Source organism: Tympanuchus pallidicinctus, unplaced genomic scaffold (genome assembly GCF_026119805.1).
Source record: "Tympanuchus pallidicinctus isolate F22 unplaced genomic scaffold, pur_lepc_1.0 scaffold3, whole genome shotgun sequence".
Lineage (NCBI taxonomy): Eukaryota > Metazoa > Chordata > Aves > Galliformes > Phasianidae > Tympanuchus > Tympanuchus pallidicinctus.
Genome location: NW_026294747.1, coordinates 106,913,115 through 106,932,643, shown reverse-complemented (window position 1 = coordinate 106,932,643; position 19,529 = coordinate 106,913,115). Strand labels below are relative to the sequence as shown.

General features: G+C 57.0%; 1 protein-coding gene, 1 long non-coding RNA gene and 1 pseudogene across 2 annotated transcripts; 2 read left to right on the top strand and 1 right to left on the bottom strand.

The window, feature by feature from the left end:
• The first annotated feature begins 375 nt into the window (after positions 1-375).
• On the top strand, positions 376-1,692 carry LOC128085235 (AT-rich interactive domain-containing protein 5A-like; annotated as a pseudogene).
• A 486-nt stretch (positions 1,693-2,178) lies between these two features.
• On the bottom strand, positions 2,179-3,802 carry LOC128085370 (uncharacterized). The gene is made up of 2 exons (XR_008208937.1): positions 3,269-3,802; positions 2,179-2,493 (listed from the first exon to the last, which is right to left on the bottom strand). It is a non-coding gene; the product is annotated as an uncharacterized LOC128085370 (long non-coding RNA).
• A 12,731-nt stretch (positions 3,803-16,533) lies between these two features.
• Positions 16,534-19,023, top strand: LOC128085234 (zinc finger CCCH domain-containing protein 11A-like). The gene is made up of 7 exons (XM_052692321.1): positions 16,534-16,587; positions 16,641-16,648; positions 16,875-16,998; positions 17,385-17,538; positions 17,783-17,869; positions 18,168-18,482; positions 18,818-19,023. Exons 1-7 carry the CDS (start codon positions 16,534-16,536, stop codon positions 19,018-19,020), a joined length of 945 nt encoding a protein of 314 aa, XP_052548281.1. The 3' UTR covers positions 19,021-19,023.
• Positions 19,024-19,529: the final 506 nt, after the last annotated feature.

Sequence of the window (19,529 nt, the reverse complement as noted above, 5' to 3'; positions counted from 1 at the left end):
ACAAAATCCACACATACACTGATATTCAGAGGCAATTAGTTTCAGGTTACAGTCAGCCCACATGTATCTTACCGCAGCAGCTCTGAGAGCGATCCTGTTCACAACTGGAAATGGATCACATCCTCACAGCTCCACCATCCACATCATGCAGAGCAAACTGTCAAACAAAATCACAACATGGTTCTTGTAAGGTACCCAACTTCAGCGTAAGGATCTGACCTACTTTATTACTGAATTATTGCTCCCGCACAAGCTTCCATCACAGATATCCATCAGTGCTGACATTTTTACCACTGAGGTATTCTCAGATACGTATACTCTTCTTCCCCATCTTAAAGATGCATTGAGCAGATTTGCCCCTCCAGGTATCTCCTGATGGCTGCATTCCCCATCCAGGAAGACCAAACAGAGGCCCACAAGCAAGGCTGGCCAGTGGAGCAATGTGCCAGCCCCACGGCCCTGGCACAGCCCCTCTGGGGGGTGGCCCGGCACTCGCTGCGCCCACACTGAAGCCTGCAAGTGCCTCTTTTCCAGCTTTTACTCCTAAGGCAACGACCCCATCACGTCTCTGCTGGACAAGAAGAAGCTGCTGGCCCAGGTGAATGAGGCAGAGTCCTGCCACTGCCACTAACAGCACTGCCTGGAGGGCAATGGGGCGGCGAGCAGCACTCACCCCAACCCAGAGCCCAGCCGGCTGGCAGCCAACCCCCACTTCAAGGAGCAGAGGAGCCCGGAGACAAAAGGATTGAAGGACGCATCCAGGGGAGGCTGGAGTGAGGCAGGACCCATCGCAGTGCTCCCCTGGGAGGACAGACAGCCTTACCCAAGAGCTGAGGATGGGGGCCCTGCACCTGCTGTCTTCACCGGCTTCTTTCACGCATACTGCAATCAGCAGCTGAAACACATCAGCTGCCACCCCTTAGGGGGACACTTCTCCAACTTGAAGGATTTCTTGGAACTACAACCCGAGGACATGGAGGACGACTGGGAGCAGCCCAAGACCTGTGAACCAAAGCATGGAGCAGAGAGAGCCCGCAGCCAGCCACCTCTGCTGCTGTCCAAGCCTGCTGGGTGCCCCTTGGGGCTGGCTTCAGCCCACTGACACAGAGCCCCACACCACCCACAGCCAAGTGGAACAGGACGAGGCAGCCTGGGGCCTGCAGGCTGTTTCCCCCTTTGTCCGTGAAACTGAAGGCAGGGGCAAGGGCACTGGCTCACCCAGGGGATACCAAGAATTGGCCCAACCCAAAGCCATTGCTCCCAGACCAGCTGTGCCATTCCACTCACCCCAGTGCCTCAGCCCAAAACATTTACAAGGGAGAGATGCTGCATTTCCTGATCAACTTCAGCAACCCTCTGGAGCACCTGAAAATCACGCAGCCCCACCAAAGCCACCTCTCTCCATTACCTCCATTACTCCTGCTTTCCCCAGCCCTGCGATAACCAGCTTGCACAGCCCTCCAACCCCACGCACCACCACCATCCCACAAGGGCTCCCTGCAGCACCAGCTCTACCCCACAGCGACGGGGCACAGCCAGCACACCTACAGCACTCCACACACCTCCGCTTCCCACTGCAGCGCCAAGCTGCTGCCTTGCTCTGCATCAGCCCTGGCCCCTCGGAGAGGCGGGCAGCGGGATGCCGCAGCACTGGGATGCTGTCACAGCTGCTGTGTCCCACGGCCACAATGAGCTGGACCGTGTCATGTTTTAAAAAGATAAGGCAGCAGAATGAGTTGCAGAGGTTTTCTTGCTAGAGGTGCTGTGCCCCTGTGCAGTTCTGTAGAGCCAACACAGACATGCAGTGGATGTTCCCATCTGGCCATGCTGTGCCCAGGATGCTCTGCAGATCCCTGGTACAAAGCCCCTGCTCCCTCCTACAAAACCATGCCATTTTAGTTCTCAAGTATGCTGCCCTATAGCAGGGGCTACTGAGGTTATAAAGGGCTCAGGACAGCAGCAAGCATCCATGGGAAGCACACTGGCTGCACCGAAAGGGGTGCTGGAGAGTAGCATCCAAAACAAACCTCACCACATGGTCCCAGCTGGTGGTGTGTGGGGTATGCTTGATTCCTGGAATTAGGGCTAGGTTGCAGGGGAAAAACAGCTTCACCTTAGCAGGTGTGTTGCCTGAGAGTTTCCTGCACAAATTCAGACTTACCTCTGGGTAAGTCTGCATTGTTTTCTGCATTGTTTTTGGCATCTTCATTCCAGCCCCAGGGTTCACAGCTGTTTCCTGGAGCATCCGTGTGTCCCAATGGGGGTGCCACAGGCTGAAATCAATGTGCAGAGATGGCATGGAGAGGCCTCCTTGCTCTGGAATCTACCACAGACAGACAGACAGCACCTGGGATGTGATCTGTGGAGAGAAGAGGAGCGCTCTTGGTGGAAGCCAGATGACCCAGGACAACTCCTGAGGAATCTGCAAACCAGCACAGAACTGTAGAGCCCATCTCCAGCTGCTTTTTGCCTCTGCAAGCTCCCACTGAGCCACTGCAAATGACCCAAAACCTTTGCTGCAGCCTCAGGACTTAGTTCTCTTGTGCCAGCTGCTCCCCACAGCTGTGGGGTGTCTTGAGCACCTTGCTATGAGCTGTAGAATGCAAGAAGCAAGGAGATGCTCATCCCTAAAGGGCCACTTGCTCATACACAAAAAGTGAAACGAAACACAGCAGGCGCAGGGGTAAATCAGCTCAGAAGGAACACTTCTGCTCTTTCCATAGCACTGGTCACTCTATGCTGCTCTAAGGGTTAGACTAGGTGAGAAGAGCTCTCACTGCTGCTGAAAGAGGTCAGACCAGCTTCATAAAGCATCCCAGACCCAGCCAGTTCTGCATCCTCCAGCGTGCACAGCAGAAAGGCATTAAAGGTGTGGCAGTGTCCAGGCACGTTTTGCCCCAAGAGCCCTGACACCAAAAGGCACAAAAGTGACTCCAGCACACGAGCGAGGACGTGGTCACAGGGCTCAAGTCGTTCCTCAGAGACTGTGAGTACGGGCGTGAGAGCAAAGTGAGAGATGCCACGATCCTCAGGGTATCTCAGCCTCACAGAGAAATTGTGACTACAGCCTGTGAGATACAGCTGGGCTGCTTAAGAACACTGAGCATCCACAGCTGACCCACACCTCGATGAGTCGTGTCCACAGCTGATGTCCACAGCTCCCTCAGATGCTAGAGTAAAGCTCAGGCTCACCCAGGCTGTGTCTTTCCCTGAACTGCTCCCTTCCGCAGTGAAAGCTGGCACAGCTGGGCCCATGGCCCCCTCTGACCTCCTGAGCTGGTTGCAGGGTCCCTCAGTCAAGCGCAGGGCAGGAAGGAAGCTGAGACCCTTATAGGACCTCCATAGCTGAGACTCTTACAGGTCGTTTCCAACCTTGTGATTCCATGATTCAGTCAGTTCCTTGCTGCTCACTCCCATCAGAAAGGTCCACACACTGCTTGGGAAGCACAATGCCACCTGGGGAAAAGAGAAAGCAGGAACAGGCCATGCAGGTGGCTGTCACCCAGCAGAAGGCCAGATCCTTCCGCCTGATAGCTACTCCTCTTTCCAGTCCTGATGCGGCCCAGAGCATGCACAAGTATCAGTGGTCAGCAGCAGGACTCAGGGAAGGATCTGCAGAATCGCAGCTGATTCAGCTCTCCAGCCTGGCAAAGGAGCAGAGCCGTAGGGCTGCATTGAGCTGCAGGACTGCCCTGCTGTCATTGGGGTGGTGAAGCTGAAACCAGCTGGCTGGCAAAGTCCCATCTTGCTGACTGATCCACGGAACCCCAGGGAAAGAGAGACAGGCTCTGCGCTGAGAAGGGCTTGGATACGGGTCCAGGAAAAGGGCGCAGCTCACAATCGTTGCTCAGCATCTCCACAGGACCACTGCTCACCATCAGGATGCTGTGAAGCCCAGTGCACAAGGCAGAGGGGAGACAGGGAGGTCACAGCGAGTCCCCCAAAAGCTGGGCAACACCTGCATATCATCCTGTTCTATAGCTCCTGTATCTCAAATAAAGGCTCTGTCATCGCCTTGTTTGCTTAACAGGTGGGAAGGGGCAGAGGACATCTGTAACAATCAGAATGATCAGTGCAGTGGGAGCAGGTGTAACCACAAAGGGACTGGCACAACAGAAGGGAGTTACAAAGAAAAGGGAAAGTGCTCACCTGTCCCTGAAGATCCAGGCTCACAGGGAAAACTCCACAGGGCAGGGATCTCCAGCCAGAGATCCTTGCCCAGTGCAGGGTCAGCCCTTCAGTGAGGTCTAAGAGAGCTGCAGCCAGGCTCCCCTCATTCCATCATACAACTGAACTGCCCTCACCTGCGCTCCCAGGGCCGACTGGGTCCTTTCCCCAGATGCTCCATCTGGGCTGGTGGTTCAGGCCCTGACTCAACACTCACCAGACAGCATTTCTCAGCAAATAACAGCCAAAGGGGGAAATGGTTTTTCCCCTGCTGTTTTCCAGGCTGCTGTAACAATCCCACCTCTGCTGTGCCGGTCGGCAGAGCTGACAACAGGATCTGCTCACGAGCCAGCAGGATGAGGAAGTGAGCAGAGTTTTTGGAAACGTGCCTGCTGTCAGGGTGGGAGTTTGGGCCCGCCCCAGCACCATGCATTGCCACCACACGACACGGGAGGTGGCAAAGGTGTGGGAGTCAGTGGAGAGCTGGTGGAGCAGGAGAAGCTTGGATGCCTGGCAGGTTGAGGGGACATGAGGTAGCTGCACCCATCACAGCCATGGGCAGCGCAGACAGACGGCCATCAGGCATGATGTGCAGGGTCTTCATGACTGGAGCTTCAGGGGATGGCCGTGGTCACTGTGGAGAAGGGAAGAGCGTGGGCAGCAATTGTGGAGACAGGGCACCTACCCTGGGCTGCAGCCCCTACAGCACAGTTGCAGGGTTTCAGGCTGCTCAAAAAACCCTTTCTCTCATTTGCTCTTCAGAGTGACTCAAAATCCAACCCCAGCACTGTCACAGCCTGGGCAGAGCACGGCAAAGGAACCCTAAACCTGACAGCTCCCTTCCTACACCCCTCACATCACTCAAAGAATCCTCTCTCCCTTCAGCAAGCGCAGCCTCTCCCCAGGGGTTGCACCAAAGGGCTCTTCCTTGGTCAAGAACTCTGCATCCAACTCCCAAAGCACTCACACACCTCAGGCACCTTCAGCTCTGTCATACCAGCAGTGAAGTGCATGCACCCACCTGCCACAGCTTCGCAAGAACACACCACTCCCTGCTGAATTATCTGATGGGCCACAGATGCCATATCAACAGAATGAAAAGGAGAAAAAACAACTGAGAGAAGGAGAAAAAGGCCCTGAATAAAACAAGGGCCTTGGGGCTCTCTCTAGGACACTGGTGCACTCAGCACCTACAAAAGCATCACAGCATCACAGAATGGCCAGGGTTGGAAGGGACCTCAAGGATCACGAATCTCCATCCCCCCTGCCACGTGCAGGGCCACCAACCTCCACGTTGAATGCTAAACCAGGCTGCCCAGGGCCCCAACCAACCTGGCCTTGAACACCTCCAAGAACGGGGCATCCACAGCCTCTCTGGGCAGCTGTTCCAGCACCTCACCACTCTCTGGGTGAAGAATTTCCCCCTGATGTCTGACCTAAATCTCCCCTCCCTCAACTTAAAACCATTGCCCCTCATCCTATACATGTCAACCCTTTCAAAGACTTGATTCCCCTCCCCTCCGTAGGCTCCTTTAGGTACTGCAGGCTGCAGTGAGGTCACCCCGCAGCCTTCTTTTCTCCAGGCTGAACAAGCCCAGCTCCCTCAGCCTGTCCTCACAGGGGAGCTGCTCCAGTCCCCTGATCATCCTAGCGGCCCTCCTCAGGACCCTCTCCAACAGCTCCCTGTCTTTTTTGCACTGCGGGCTCCACACTTGGACGCAGCAGTCCAGATGGGGCCTCACACGGGGCAGCGCTCCAACAAGGAAGGAAAACAAATCCAGCACGCTCTGCAGGGCTCCCAGCTCGCAGCAGGGGACGCCTGCTCCGCGTGCAGAGCGTGCACACAAATGGCACCTCATCTCTTCCCCATTGATCCCCCCGCCATTGATACAGGCATTTCGAGGCATTGGGGAAAGGCAATGGAAGGCTCATCAAGAAGACTGGATGCACAGGAGATTTCTCACTTCCTCGGGGCGAGAGCGCTGCTTGTCTACATGACCAAGCTTCTCCAAACAAGCACAAAACATCTGTCACAACTAACAACTGAAATGGCATTTCCCTGCAAAAACAACCAACCAACCAACGAGCAGCCTGTCCAAAGACCCCTCCTCACACACTTGCCAAAAAGGCCACAGCCATTCTTCCATTTGCCAGGCTTACTCACAGAACTGCAGGCTTCTCTTCTCCATGCATCACGTGGACACACACAGGCTGCTGGTGCAGGGAAGGCAATTTCACCTGGGCGTCTCACCACAGACGCTCCCTCCGCTCTGCTTTCCTGCAAAGATACAAGGAGAAAAGCCTCAGCTCCTCCGAGCAACAACTGCAAACAACTCCAGAAAATCCCCCACCCAAAAGCAGTTCCTGGGGAGCTACAAAGCACTCCTTCGAGGTTCACATCTGCTTATGCTGCGGCCTCTGCAGAAACACGCTGCCTTGGTGCTCCTGGCTCCTCAGGGCTCTTTTTCATCACCTCCTGGGCACAGCACAACAGCCCCTCTTGCACAAATCGAGGCCCTACCTACCTTCCTCCACCCCAAAATCAAGTCCAACACACAGTTGGGGTGCAGAGACCGGATGCTGACAGGAGCTCTAAAAGAGCAGAACAGGCGAAGAGCACATACACACAAGGCAGAAATAAAGAAGAGCAGAAGAGAAGAAAAAGAAGAAAGCATACAGGTAAGAAACAAGTGCAGAAGATGAAAAGTGCAGCAGAGGTAACGGTTGGATACAGGCAAGACAGCAAAGCAGGGAAAAGACGAGCAGAACAGGACAAGAGCAGAAGCATAACAGAGAGGATGAAGGTAAGAACAATGTGCAGACAAGGAGAAGAGCAGAAAGGGAGACAAGACAGGTGAGACAGAAAAGCAGAAGTGCAGAGCAGCTGGAGAGCAGAAGAGAGAACACGGGTACGGCAGAAGTACAGAAGATGGGCAGAGAGGACACAGGCCAGGGAGAAGGGCAGAAGCAAAAACAAATAGAAGGGAGGAAGAGAGCACAGAAGAGCAGAGAAGAGCAGCAAAGTAGAAGAGCACATAGCATAGGTCAGAACAGAAGAGCCTAAGATGTGCAAGGAGGAAACAGCTAAGACATAAGAGCAGACGAGGAGAACAACGGGAGAAGAGAGGATACGGGTAAGAAAGAAAAGCTGAAGAGGAGCACAGATGCAGGAGAGGAGTCACGATTAAGGAAGGAAGAACTGCAGATGAGCAGAAAGAAAGGATAACACCAAGGGAGAAGAGCTGAAGAGCAGGTGAGGAAGAGAGCAGAAAAGGGAAGCGCAGAAGAGGGAAGAGCAGAAAAGACAACGCTGCCTGCTCTGTGCTCACCAGCAATGCCCCAGGACACGGCCAAAGCGAGGAGAAAAAGCCCACGATGTAAAGTGAGCGATGTTCTGGAGGCACACAGCACCAGTTCACAGCAACAAGCTCGGCATACGCTGCACGGGCCTTGACTCATTCCTGCACTGCTCTCAGCTGAATCGGGGCCGTCCCACCGAAATCACTCCTTGTCATTGTCACCTGTCCAACTGGCCCACCACGGCTGCCGCCGCTTCCCAGAACTGGTAATTAAAGCTGGCAGTTTAAGCCCTAAGCCACGGGCTGGTTTTGGGTGGTGACGGCTGGCAATGCTTGCAAGGGAGATCCTGACTGGGAGGGGAAACCATCCCTGGGGGGAGAACGCACTGCAGGGATGGCAAATCCCCACAGGGATGACGGGCAGAGCCTTGGGAAGGAAGGGCACTGGGCTGCAAAACGCCCATCCATACGGTCACTGATCCTGGGGATGGGAAACCACTGGGATGGGAAGGAGGTCTGGGTACGAAAAGGCAAAGCATGGCAAGCCGGGGGGAGAGGGGCTGAGCCCAACGGTCACGGAACCCCCGTGGGGGGAGGGGCTCCCCCAACTGCCACTCTCCAGCTGTCATGGCAGGTAAGGCAGCAGCTCCCCCTGCTCTGACGCTCCAGCTGACCCCAGCGCCCCACATCTCACCCCTGTGGCCCCGGATCTCATCCCAGAGCCCCAGAAAACACCCCTGTGACCCGGATCTCAGCCCAGCACCCCAGATCCCACTCCTGTCACCCGGATCTCACCCCAATGCCCCGGCTCTCAGCCCAGCGCCCCGTCTGGCGTTTCCCCACAGAGAGATTCCCTCGAGCGCTGACGGTGCCTCTGACGCCTGACGCCACTTGCTTGGATGCCACTGTGCCGCCACCGGACCCCGCCGGGATGCAGCCCACCGTCCGCGGACCGATGCCGGTACCCCCACAACCCTTCCCTGTCCCCACTGCCACCCACCTGGCCCCTCAGCCCTCTGCCTGGCCCGGCCTACCAGGTGCCTGGGGACAGGCAGCGCAGCTCCCACCCGGGGGGCTGCCCCCAACCCTGACTCAGCTGCCACCTGTGGGCCTCACCCCAACTGCGGGGCTGCACTCACCGGTGCTGCTGCTCCTATCTGGGGGGCAGCACCCAGCTACGGCTCCCCCCCACGCCCCTGCTCCCTGCTCGGGACGTCCCCTGCACGCAGGGACGCTGCCGCCCCAGCGGCCGATGGGGCTGTGGCCCGGGGCCGTGCCCCTCCACGCGGAGCCCCCGCAGCCCGCAGGCACCTGCCTGCCGCAGGCCCCTGGCCGCCCCGGCCCCCCCCCAGTTCTTTTGCAGGTACCCTCCCTGCAGCAGCAGCTGCTCCCCATGCCCTGCACCCTGCCCGACACCTGGGAGCTGCCGACGCAGCCCTCCCAAGACGCCGTGCTGCTCTCGGAGGACCAGGGGCACCCAGCGCCCACCGACGTCTGCCCCCATCCCGCCACGGCTCCGCTCGCCTGCAGCGCTGCCTCGCTGCAATCAGGCCGTGAGTTCAGGGGCTGCAGGGCGGGCGGCAGGCTGTCTACTCCACGGGGCTGTGGGAAAGCTGGCATTGCCCCGCTGGGGATGCTCTTGCTTGGCCAGCAGCGACAACGAGCGCAGACACCCCGGAGGACGTCGCCGAGGACATGGCTGAGCTCCTGACCTGGATCAATGAGGGTGAGTCGGGGGGCAGCAGAGCCGGCGGGGGGTGCTCGCACCGAGCGGGCACGGGAAAGCTGGCAGTGCCTCTCTGGGCATTTTCTTCCTTCTCCAGAAGTGACAGCCAACCCAGGCATCCTGCACGACAACGCAGACGTGGACGAGCTGCTCACGTGGATCAACAGCGGTGAGTTTGGGAGCAGCACAGCTGCTGGGGGCTGCCTGCGCTGAGTGCCTGCGGGAAAGCTGGCATTGCCCCACTGGGCATTTCTTCCACTGCCCAGAAGACAGACCCAGCACCAGCACTCTGGCCAGCGATGCCGAAATTGACCGTTTGCTCATCTGGATGGATGGTGAGTTTGCGGTCTGCACAGATGACCGGTGGGTGTCTGCACCAAGCAGGGGGTGGGAAGGCTGCCATCATCGTTCCGGGGCACGTTCTGCTATTCCAGAAGCTGCGAGTGCCCTGCACAGCTGCAGAAGGGAGGGGCTGGCGCAGGGCAGCACTGCCACAGAGCCACCGAGCCCACGTGCCTCCAGCAGCCTCAACTCCTCTTCCATCGCAGAGCTGCCTCACTCCCCCACGGCCAGCCGGGAGCTCAGCAACGACACAGATGCTGAACCCGGGCTCTTCAACAACTCACTTGGGCACCAGGCAGCATCCCCTCAGCTGCCCGTGCCGAGCCCCCTGGCTGCTCTTACACCGCCATCGCCAAACAACGCACACCCGATGGAAGAGGTGCTGCGAAGGCAGCCCCGGGTGATGCTCACCCGCCTGGCACTGCCCAGCCCACCGGCTGCCCCTGCACCTCCTGCACCTCGCACTGCACACCCCACGGCAGAGGTGCAGCGCAGGCAGCCCCGGCTGGTTCTCCCCCGCCTCGCACTGCCACCCGGCTGCATCTCCTGCCGGCTGGCAGACCAGCACCCAGGGCACAGCGCCGAGCCAGCCAAGCGCCCCGTGCCTCCTCTGCTGCGCGCCGGGCGGCTCGTGGAAGAGGCGCCGCACAAACAGCCCCACGTGCTGCTCAGGCGCCTCGCACTGCCAGCCGGATGCATCTCCTGCCGGCTGGCACACCAGCACCACGGGGACAGCACCGCGCCGCCCACCAGCCCAACGCCCGCCTGCTCCACCACCAGAGGCCAGAGCACCGCGCACAGGCAGCGCGCTGCCAGCATCCCAGGCACACACAGGAAGCTGCCGCGCTGCCACCGGGCGCCAGCCCACAAACGCCGGCGCTAGGCCAAGCTGCCGCTGTCAGCACGGCGGCAGCACCAGGACTCGGCACGGTTATGGGCACACAGCAACACAGCAACAACCCGTCCAGCAGCACCAGCCACACCGACAAACAACCGAAAGGAACGCACCGCCAGGGCAAAGCACAGGCGCCCAGCGAGCCTGGAGCGGGCCACAAGCTCAGCATCCGTGCCTGGGAGGAGGAAAGGGTAGCTACTGGGCACGCTGCTTCCTCCAGCACAGGTGCAACTGCAGGGCCGCCAGCCCAGAAGCAGCCTGCGGCTGCCAGTCACAGCAAAGCACCTCTCTGCAGGAAGCCAAAGCGCTGGCAGTCGTGCCAAGGAGGAGGGAAGGGTAGCTACCGGGCACGGATCTCGCCTGCCAGCAGAGGGGGAGGGAATTTGGTGGGGTGGCACTTCTGGGTGAGAAATTGCACTCGGGTAATATTGTACTCCAAAACTGCCGGAATTGGGAGGAAGGAATTGCTGGCGTGGGATCTTTGGGGGGCTGGGAAGTTTTGTGCAGAGGGAAGAAACTATTGGTGGGAGGGAGCGGGGGACAGGGGGAGAAATTGATCGGGGGGTGGGAAACTGATCAGAGGGTGGGAATTTTAGGGGGTGGGATCAGAAACTGTTGTTAGGGGTGGGAAATGGTTGGGAATCTTGTCATTTAGGCACTGTTTTGTACGTTTCACTATTAAATGTCCTGCGTTCCCTTTGCTACACCTCTGCCTGCTGTCGTTCATGCAGCACCAAAGCCCCCCCAGGCCCCCGTGCCCACCTCTGGGGATGTTGGGGTGGCTGCAGGCAGCCAAGAGCTCCTCCAGCTCCTCCAGGCTGAACATCTCCATCGGGGGCACCCAGTTGGCACAAGGAGAGTCGAGGCAACGCCGAGAGGCAACGGGAGCTGACTGGGGAACTGCACAGAGCACCAGGGGGCGTGGAGAGCTTTGCACAGCACTTGTGGGGTTGGGGGGCTCCAACGGTACCCAGGTGGCACATTTTCACCTCACTGACTTCCTGCTCTCCAACATCTCACCCAAGCCATTCAACAGGCCCTTTTCTCCAAGGGGGGCAGACTTTCTCCTTGCGCCTGACCTTCCCCCCCCACCTCCCCAGGCTGCCCGTCTCCCCCCTGGGCGCTGTGTTCCACGCATTCCCACCCTCACGCTGTCGCTCAGTGACACCTTTGTCACCCACACACTCACCGTGGGTCCTCAGGAGGGCTGGGGTGTCCTGTGAAAGCAACCCCAGGGACACCTCTGGTCCCGAGCCTTGGAAGACACAGCTCCTGGAAAAACACCTGCATCGCTGCTTCATCTCATCTCCTTGGCACTCCACCTGGGCGCTGTGTGGAAGCCAGCTGCTTCCCCTGCTGTCTCCACACTGGGCTCACCTCTCTCCCTCTGCTCCTCACAGCCCAGCACAGAGCTACGATCCCAAAGCCATTATAAGGTTTAATTTAACAGTGCTGTGTGGGATGATTCAACTGCTTCAAGCTCAAACATGATGCAAGTGATTGATTAATCCATGCATCTCAGCGACCTCAAAACCTGATGCCTTGGAAAAAATAAACAGAACAGACCATCTCAAATAGCAGATAATCAATCTGCAGAACTGAATCCAGCACGCAGTCCTGTGGACAAGTTCTGTGCTGGCAGCAGAGTCTTTTTACGACCATTAGGAACATCCCTACTTATAGAGCCACCACAACTTGGGCACTAAATACACAGACCCACCTGGCAGAACAGCAAATAAAGAAGCAACTTACCCTCCCCTTATCCAACTCCACTCACATTTAGAAGTGAAACTACAAGTTTAACTGCCATGAAAACATGAGGGGATAAAAAAATCATCTGGTATTTTCCGGGTAAACCACCAAGATCATAGAATCCCAAGCTGTAAGGGATCCACAAGGAATCACCAAGTCCAACCTGAGGCTCCAGGAAGGACAACCCAAACACAAATGGTCTTTAAGCTGCAGCAGCTCAGGACCAGGCCCACAGCCCTGGGGAGCCTGGCCACAGCCACTGCTATCAGGTGCAGCAAGCACAGGGAGCAGGCAGGCAGGCACAGCACAGCAAGCAAAGACCAATAAAGCTCCCCCATTTGGACAGCCAAAACACAAACTGCCATTTCACCGCTCATGGCTCTTCCCTGAACTCCCAAACAAGCAGTTACTTCAGTCCCCTATCGCACTGCAACTGCTCATAATCCACAACCAACATCGTATCTTTCACAACATAAGCAGCTCACTTCTGCTTGGTGGCAATGACGTCCATTCCCATTGCGTCCCTTCATGTGAGCAAAATCACAGCCAGCTTTCTGACAGCCTCCTGCAAGATCCTCCACAAAGCACCCAGCACTTCTGAAGAGGGACAGAAAGGAAGGTTCATGCAAACAGGCACACAAGGTGTCCCCCCCCCCCCCCAGCCCTGAGCGGCCCATCACACACAGAGCGGCAGAAACACCAGGGCAATGGCAGGATATGACAGAGGCAGGAAAAGCACTGCTCACCATCGCCAAGGAGTCACCGACAGAACCAACTCCACAGCAGAGAACCTTCCAGAAAGAAACCCTTCCCTGCTCCCAGCCAGCCCTGACCTGAGCTCCACGAGGGGCAGCCAGGCTGCGCCCCTTCCAGCCACGGAGCTCCATTGCCTTCAGCTGCGCTCCAGGGCTGAGCAGCTCCTTTCCTCAGCTGCTCCGTCAGTGGGTCAGGCTGGGATTCAGCACTTCTTAGACAGCAGAGCAAAGGAAAAAATCCCAAAGCAGAGCTGGAGACAAAATACAAACGGCAAAGAAAGCTTGCAGGATCCCAGGAAATAACAGCAAAGCACAGGCAGAAGGCAGAAGGCAGAAGGCAGGGTTATGTCTGCGTGTCTGAAGGAAAAGCTGCAGATGTTCAGTGCTGCTCCATGCACCCATCGCAGACAGCTGCACACAACAGGGCTCCAGCAGCACTGGCAGCTCCTGTCAGCTTCACTATTAAAGCCATCTGACAAACTTCCAATTCCGTATTGCCAGTGCTTTAAAGAGAGAAGCACTACAGCTGGCAAACGCACGGTGGCTCCAGATAACAAACACCAAGGCAAATGGCACTTCAGGCCATCAGCATCCCTACGTTACTGCACCTCTTCTAGTTGATTCAGAGAGGCTTCTAGCTCCTTTCGAGCTTCTTCTCATTCCCTGAGCTGGAAAAATCAAGGGAAAAATGTTGAAATGGCTCCAAAACCCCTTCAATTTTGAATTAATCCCGATTTTGCCCTGCAGATGGGGTTTTGTTTTTATTTCTGGTGTTGCACAACAGGTGACTGAAGTGACTGGCACAGCTTGGAAGTGGAATCATTCCATCAAACATGCTGATTTTCTTTGAAATCTCACCCAGCAGCAGCATGAGCGGAAAGCGGCACTCTTGAGGGAAATCCTCACTGTGAACAAAGGCCTAGAAGAAGAGAGCAGCTGGTCCCTGCGTTCCCATAGTCAGGTTTTCCTTTCTGATCTGTTACCCCTCAGGCGGTGCCTGCAGCTGTGTGATGAGCTCTGCAGGAAGTGCCGACGTTTCGCATTCCACCTTGTCTTTCACCTGGTTTTAAAGCTTAGAGCACCCTCAATTTCTGCAGCCCTGAGCTTTGGGCCACGAGAGCTCTCCAGCTTCTACCCATGATGTGGGACTGAAATGTGTCTACTGTGTCAGGCTCTTCTTCTCTTTTCTCTTTTAAGGTACCTCTTTTAAGTACCTCTTTTAAGGTAGGAAAATTCATTTCTGGGCCAGGAGAAGAAGAAATGCAGCAATCTTCCCTGCACTGCTCAGTTTGCCTGAGTTGCCAACTGCTCCTCGTTTTTCTCGCACCCTTCAATTCCCAGTCCATATTTTCCCCAAAGCAAAAGAATTCAGAGGTAACCACCTACAGTTCAGTGAGCGATTTCAGTATTTATTTCTGACTGTGGCAATTCCTTCAGTTCAGAAGTCACACTTAATTTACAGAGCCTGCTTTAATTCTGACCAAGGTTGCAGTGGCAGCTGGCTTCCCAAGGCTGCAGTACGTGGTGGTGGCACAGCCTCGGGCTTCTGCATTTGTGCTGATCCCACATTTCCTTTCTCTGTGTCGCAGGTCAGCTGGCGCTGGAAGCGGACGGCATCCAGTGTGAATGAAGGGCAGTGCAGGAGCAGCTGCTGCTGGGAGGAAGGAAGCGCAGGCTGATGGACGCTGACGCATCTCCCGGCACGGCACCAGAGGAGGCAGCGGTGATGCTGGGGGGCAGTTGCAGAAGAACACGAGGAGCTCCTCAGCAGGAAGCCACAAACCCTGCAGGAAGCTGCAGCAGACTCAGAGCACGTGTGGATGCCCAGGAGGAAATGCAGGCCCAGCGTTTGAGCAGCGCCTGGCCACGGAGTGCTGCGGCCCAACAACAAAGCTGTTCTGCCTTTGCCCAGATGGCTTTCCAAGGTGGGCTCGTCTGTCCCCACAAAAACCAGAGCGCTGACTCATCCGAATGCTGGCTGATTGCTTGGGAGCCCAAATCCTCCCAGCCTCCAGTCTGGGGGCTGAAGCCACAGCCTGAGCGGCCAGCACCGACCCTGGGTTGAAGCCCAGCCAGAGAGGCTGCCCTGGCCCCGGGCCTAAACCTGGAGCCCCAACGCGAGAAGCCGGCACCAGCTTTGGGCCCGAAGCCACAGCCTGAGAGCCGGCCCTGAAGTCTGAAGCTCCAGCCAGAGAGCCAGCACCAGCCCTGGGCCATAATGCCGCGGTTACAGCCACTGGGGCAGCGCCAGAGCCGGGGCTGACAGCCACACCTACAGCCGGGCGGGCTGGCAGCGGCCGTGGAGCCTAAAGCCAGTCCTGAAAGGCCGGCACCAGGCCTCGGCCTGACGCACAGCCCGAGAGGCCGGCACCAGGCCGAGAGCCCAAAGCCGGAGGCAGAGGCCGGCACCGGCCCTGGGCACAGATGGGCCTTCCTGTTGCTTTCTGCTGATTCCTATAGGGCTCCACGGACCGCTCTGAGGCCGTGCTGCTCCTTACTGGTTTTCACTTGGCCACGCTGCAGCTTTATGGACCGGACTGCTGTGCGCTCCTCCCAGATCCCACTTGTTCCTCTGGGACCCCGCTGACCACTCTGAGGCCATACTGGTTTTTATTGGGCTGCACAGGGGTCATCTTCACTTCTCTGTTGCTTTACTCAATTAACCCCCATTCAATCAACCCCATTCAGCACATTGGGTGAGTCTCATGTTTCCTACAGTTTGGATCTGGGAAGTGACCACTCCTTTGCCTATGATGAAAGCACAGCGGTGATGCAGGCACTTGCTGAGCTCACAGTGGTTGCCTGGCTGGGAGCGTTTGTGCCCCAGCTGGAGCAGAGCTGGTGGTCTGGTGAGCGTGCTGCAAACCAAGACTGAGCTCTGTGCTTTTCAGGAGAGATCTTCCTGTGAGAGCCCACTGGGAGCAGCACTGCGGCGCGTGCGTCAGCTGGGCACAGTGACCAGGTCATCCGGCTGGGCAGTGACCAGGTGAGCTGGGTTTGGTGCTGGCTGGGGGCCGGGAGGTGTCTCAGCAGAAAAGCTGGGCTGGGGAGGAGTTCCCAGCTCCAGCAATGCACCTCAGCACGGCTGTTTCCAGGGGAAATGGTTCTTGTTGAGATTCCATCCCACGTTTCTGTGAGGATGATGAGATGTCATTCCTCCCCTGGAAATTCACTGCTGATCCCCCACCTTCATGTCGGACATTGAAAAGCAAGGAGAGCACAAGCTTCTCAGAGCACAGCTCGTGCCCCCTGCCCCACGGGTGGCTGGGTGCAGAGCTGTGGAGGAGATGGAGAAGGGCACTTGCTGACACAAGCCGTGGCAGTCAGACCCAAACTGGACCTGGTGGCAGGCAGCTCTCGCAGCCAGCTGCCTTCCAGGCGTTGCCCTCCTCAAGAGACTCCATGGCGCGGCAGAAGAAAGCTGGGAAGATGCTTCTTCCTCATGATTTTTCACTGGTGGATGCTTTCTGCAGGGTTCCTGTCCAAAAGGAGACTTTGGGCATCGAGGAAGAGTGAAGCCAGCTCTTTCCAGGAGCGGGAGAAGTTCCTGTGCAGAGAACCATCTGAGCTTGGGCTTCCTCTGAGACTTCAGCCGTCATGTCTCAGCATGGAGATGAGCGCGGCTCCAATTCCCGCTCTGTGAGAGCAAAGGTAGGGCTGGGTGTCTTTTGCTGGGTGTTTCTTCCTTTGTTTTTGTTTTCCAGGGGAAAGGGTGGAGCGGGGGGAGCCCTGCTGGTCCTTTGGGACCCTCAGGAACTGGTTGGGTTCTGCGCTCGCTGACAGCCTGGGCTAATAACATGGGCATGGCTCAGGCTGTGTTTTCCCTCAGTGGTAAAGAACATCTCAGCACTCTGCTATCCCATCTCTGGCACGACCTGGAAGCTCTGTGCAAACCTCGGCTGCCCGTTCCCTCCAACGTTTCTTCTTTCTCTCCTCAGAAGCAGCGCGGCGCGGTTCCCCGCCTTTGGGAGCAGCAGCCAGCAGGCTGCCAGAGATCCCACGGCGCCTGGCAGCGCACAGAGGGACGCGATGGGCACGGGCCGTCCTCACTGCCATGCAAAAGTGAGTTTCTGCAGTCCTCTGTCATGAAGGATGGAGGAATGCCTGCTAGGTATCACTTCTGAGCGGCTGCAGTGCTGTAGGGATGTCCAGAAACCACGGTGGAAGCATTAGAAAGGCCGACAGCAGCAGCTGATGGCAGCAGCGAGACACCAGTCTGTGTACAAGTGGTGCTGCTCAGAGCTGAGTGCATTCCCTCTAGGGACAAGAGATCCGTGTCTCCACGTTTGCACCCGGTAGCGTTTTGTTTGCTGATGCAGCTCTGCTCTGCAGAATGCAGAGCTGTCAGGCAGTCCGGGGTTCCTCTGCTGCCATCTGGCAGGAATGAGAGCATAATGCTTTGTGTCAGCACGCTGCAGTTTGAACACCAGTTTCTGCTCTGGCTGTAGAACAGCGTCTTCTGGTTTTGGGGTGGGTGTGGGCTGACAGGACAGCGCTGCTCCTGGGGTCTGTGCAATCACACTGGATCTGTCGTTGCAGGGACGGAGCCTGCGCGTCCGTGGGATGGTGCTGGGCACGGGGGGAAACGGAAAGCCTCCCCAGGTAAGAAGCTCCTGTGAGCTGTGCTGTGGGTGCTGCCTCTAAGCAGGGCTGCACGCAGGGCTGAGTGTGATGGAGGAGGGAGGAAAGGGCACTGCAGTTCTGTGCTGACTGCAGAAGTGGCACAAGGCTGGAGCAGCGGAAAGGAAATTGAAGAAGCTACACTGGAAGACCAGAAGTTTGGTTGGCTGTGCTAAAACGTTCCTGCAAAGAGATGCTCTTCATGTCTCTGTTTCCTTTCTGTCAGATGCTGATGCAAGCAGCCTTCCAGCAAAGCGCAGCCTTGCAGAAAGGCAAGGCAGAAGCACCGAGTGTGGCACAGCACCCAAGAGAGGTATGGACACACAGCAGGCACCTAGGTTTGGTGCACTGTCTTTCTAGCTAGGCTCTCTGTCTATTCTTTCTGGGACTGACGCTGTTGTGTGTTTTACCTGAGGTATTAATCCCTGGGATCTACTATTACCTTCCTGTCCCGTTTTGTAGTCTCAACGCAACGTTCAGCCAAGATGCTAAGATTCCTTACTGTGTACCCTCGAGATCAGGTTTCCTAGTATCGAGGCCCATTGTGCAGACTGAAAGTATCACTGGACTCTCGTTGTATCTCCTTGCTTCTCTTTTCTTGATTGTAACAGACAGAGGTGCTGAGTCCAACGGAAAGATCGACCCGAAAGCGGTGCAGGAAGGGCTTTCTGGGAGAGCTTGTCTTCAGGCTGGGGGGCTTCCTACATCAGCAGGTCCCAGCTCAGGGGGAAGACCTGCCCCTGCCGTGTGCCCCCGCTCTGTCTCCAAGTCCCTGGCTGCAGGTAAACGCAAGGGCCTGGAGGAAGAGCAGCAAACATCAGCGCTGCTGCCTGCCTGCAAAAGAGCCAGACGTCAGAGCGGAGGCAGCGTGCCGGCTCCAGCAGCACAGCCTGGGCCTGCTGCAGCACGGAGCTCCAAGCTGCGAGGTAAGCAGGTGCTGTGCTACCGCCCTGCAGGGCAGCTGCTGCCCTGATCAAGCACACCGAGGCTGCAGAGGGTTTGCTTTGCTTTCTCCTTCTCTGCAGAGGGGAAAAGAGTTGGAGCCTCTAAGAAGTCCAAAGGCACTGAGGTGCCACAGTATGTAACCCCGTCTCTTTAACTGCATGGTGGTCTTCTGTTTGTCCCCCTGGAAATGTCTTTCACTGAGAGGCTTCCTGCTCAAATTTCCCCTGTCTTTTTTCTGCCTTCTGCTTTTGTGGTACCCATGTTTACACAGCTCTGCTGCTGACTGAATGAATTCATTTTTATTCTTGCTTTATAGCAAGAAGACGACGACAGAAAGAGAGGAGAAGGGAATTGAAGAAGGCTTCCCTCAGAGCTGCAGCTGCACATACAGAGGTGAGTCCTTGGCGAGCACAGACACGGCTCTTGTTGCCCTCAGTGCCTCTGTCTGACAGCCGTGAAAGATGCTGTAAGGTCCTGAGGGCAGTGATGTCACAGAAATACACCCAGCTGTGTGTCTGAGGAAGTCACGCTGTCAGCGAGAGCTGCCAGGCGAGCTTGGGTGCCTTCCTCTGCCTTCAGAAGGACGCTGTTGGTAACGGCCGGAGGGTTTTGCTGCCATAAGGAGCCTTGCCGTGTCGGGCACTGCGACCTTGGAAACCTCGTTCCCCCAGCAGAGCATGAATGTTAGCATAGGCAGCTGCTGTGGGAAGTAACGCCAGCGACCTGAACGGCAGGAACGTGCTGTGCTGCATGGGGCCGTTCTGCAAGTGTCCTGATCAGCCTTTCTGAAGGAGAGCTCCCCAGATTGTTTCTACACTCACTCTGTTTCTTTCCAGTGCTCCACAATGAACAGCCTGGTGGAGATGATGCAGCAGCTGCAGCTGAGGGACTGAGAGGAGCAGCATCAGCCGGCAGCGCTGCGGCGCGCGGCGTTACAGGGCAGCGCTGCGAGTGCCGCCCAACTCCAACTCAACTTTGCTTGTGGTCAATAAAAACATCACCAGTAGAGATGGACACAGAGCGCACGG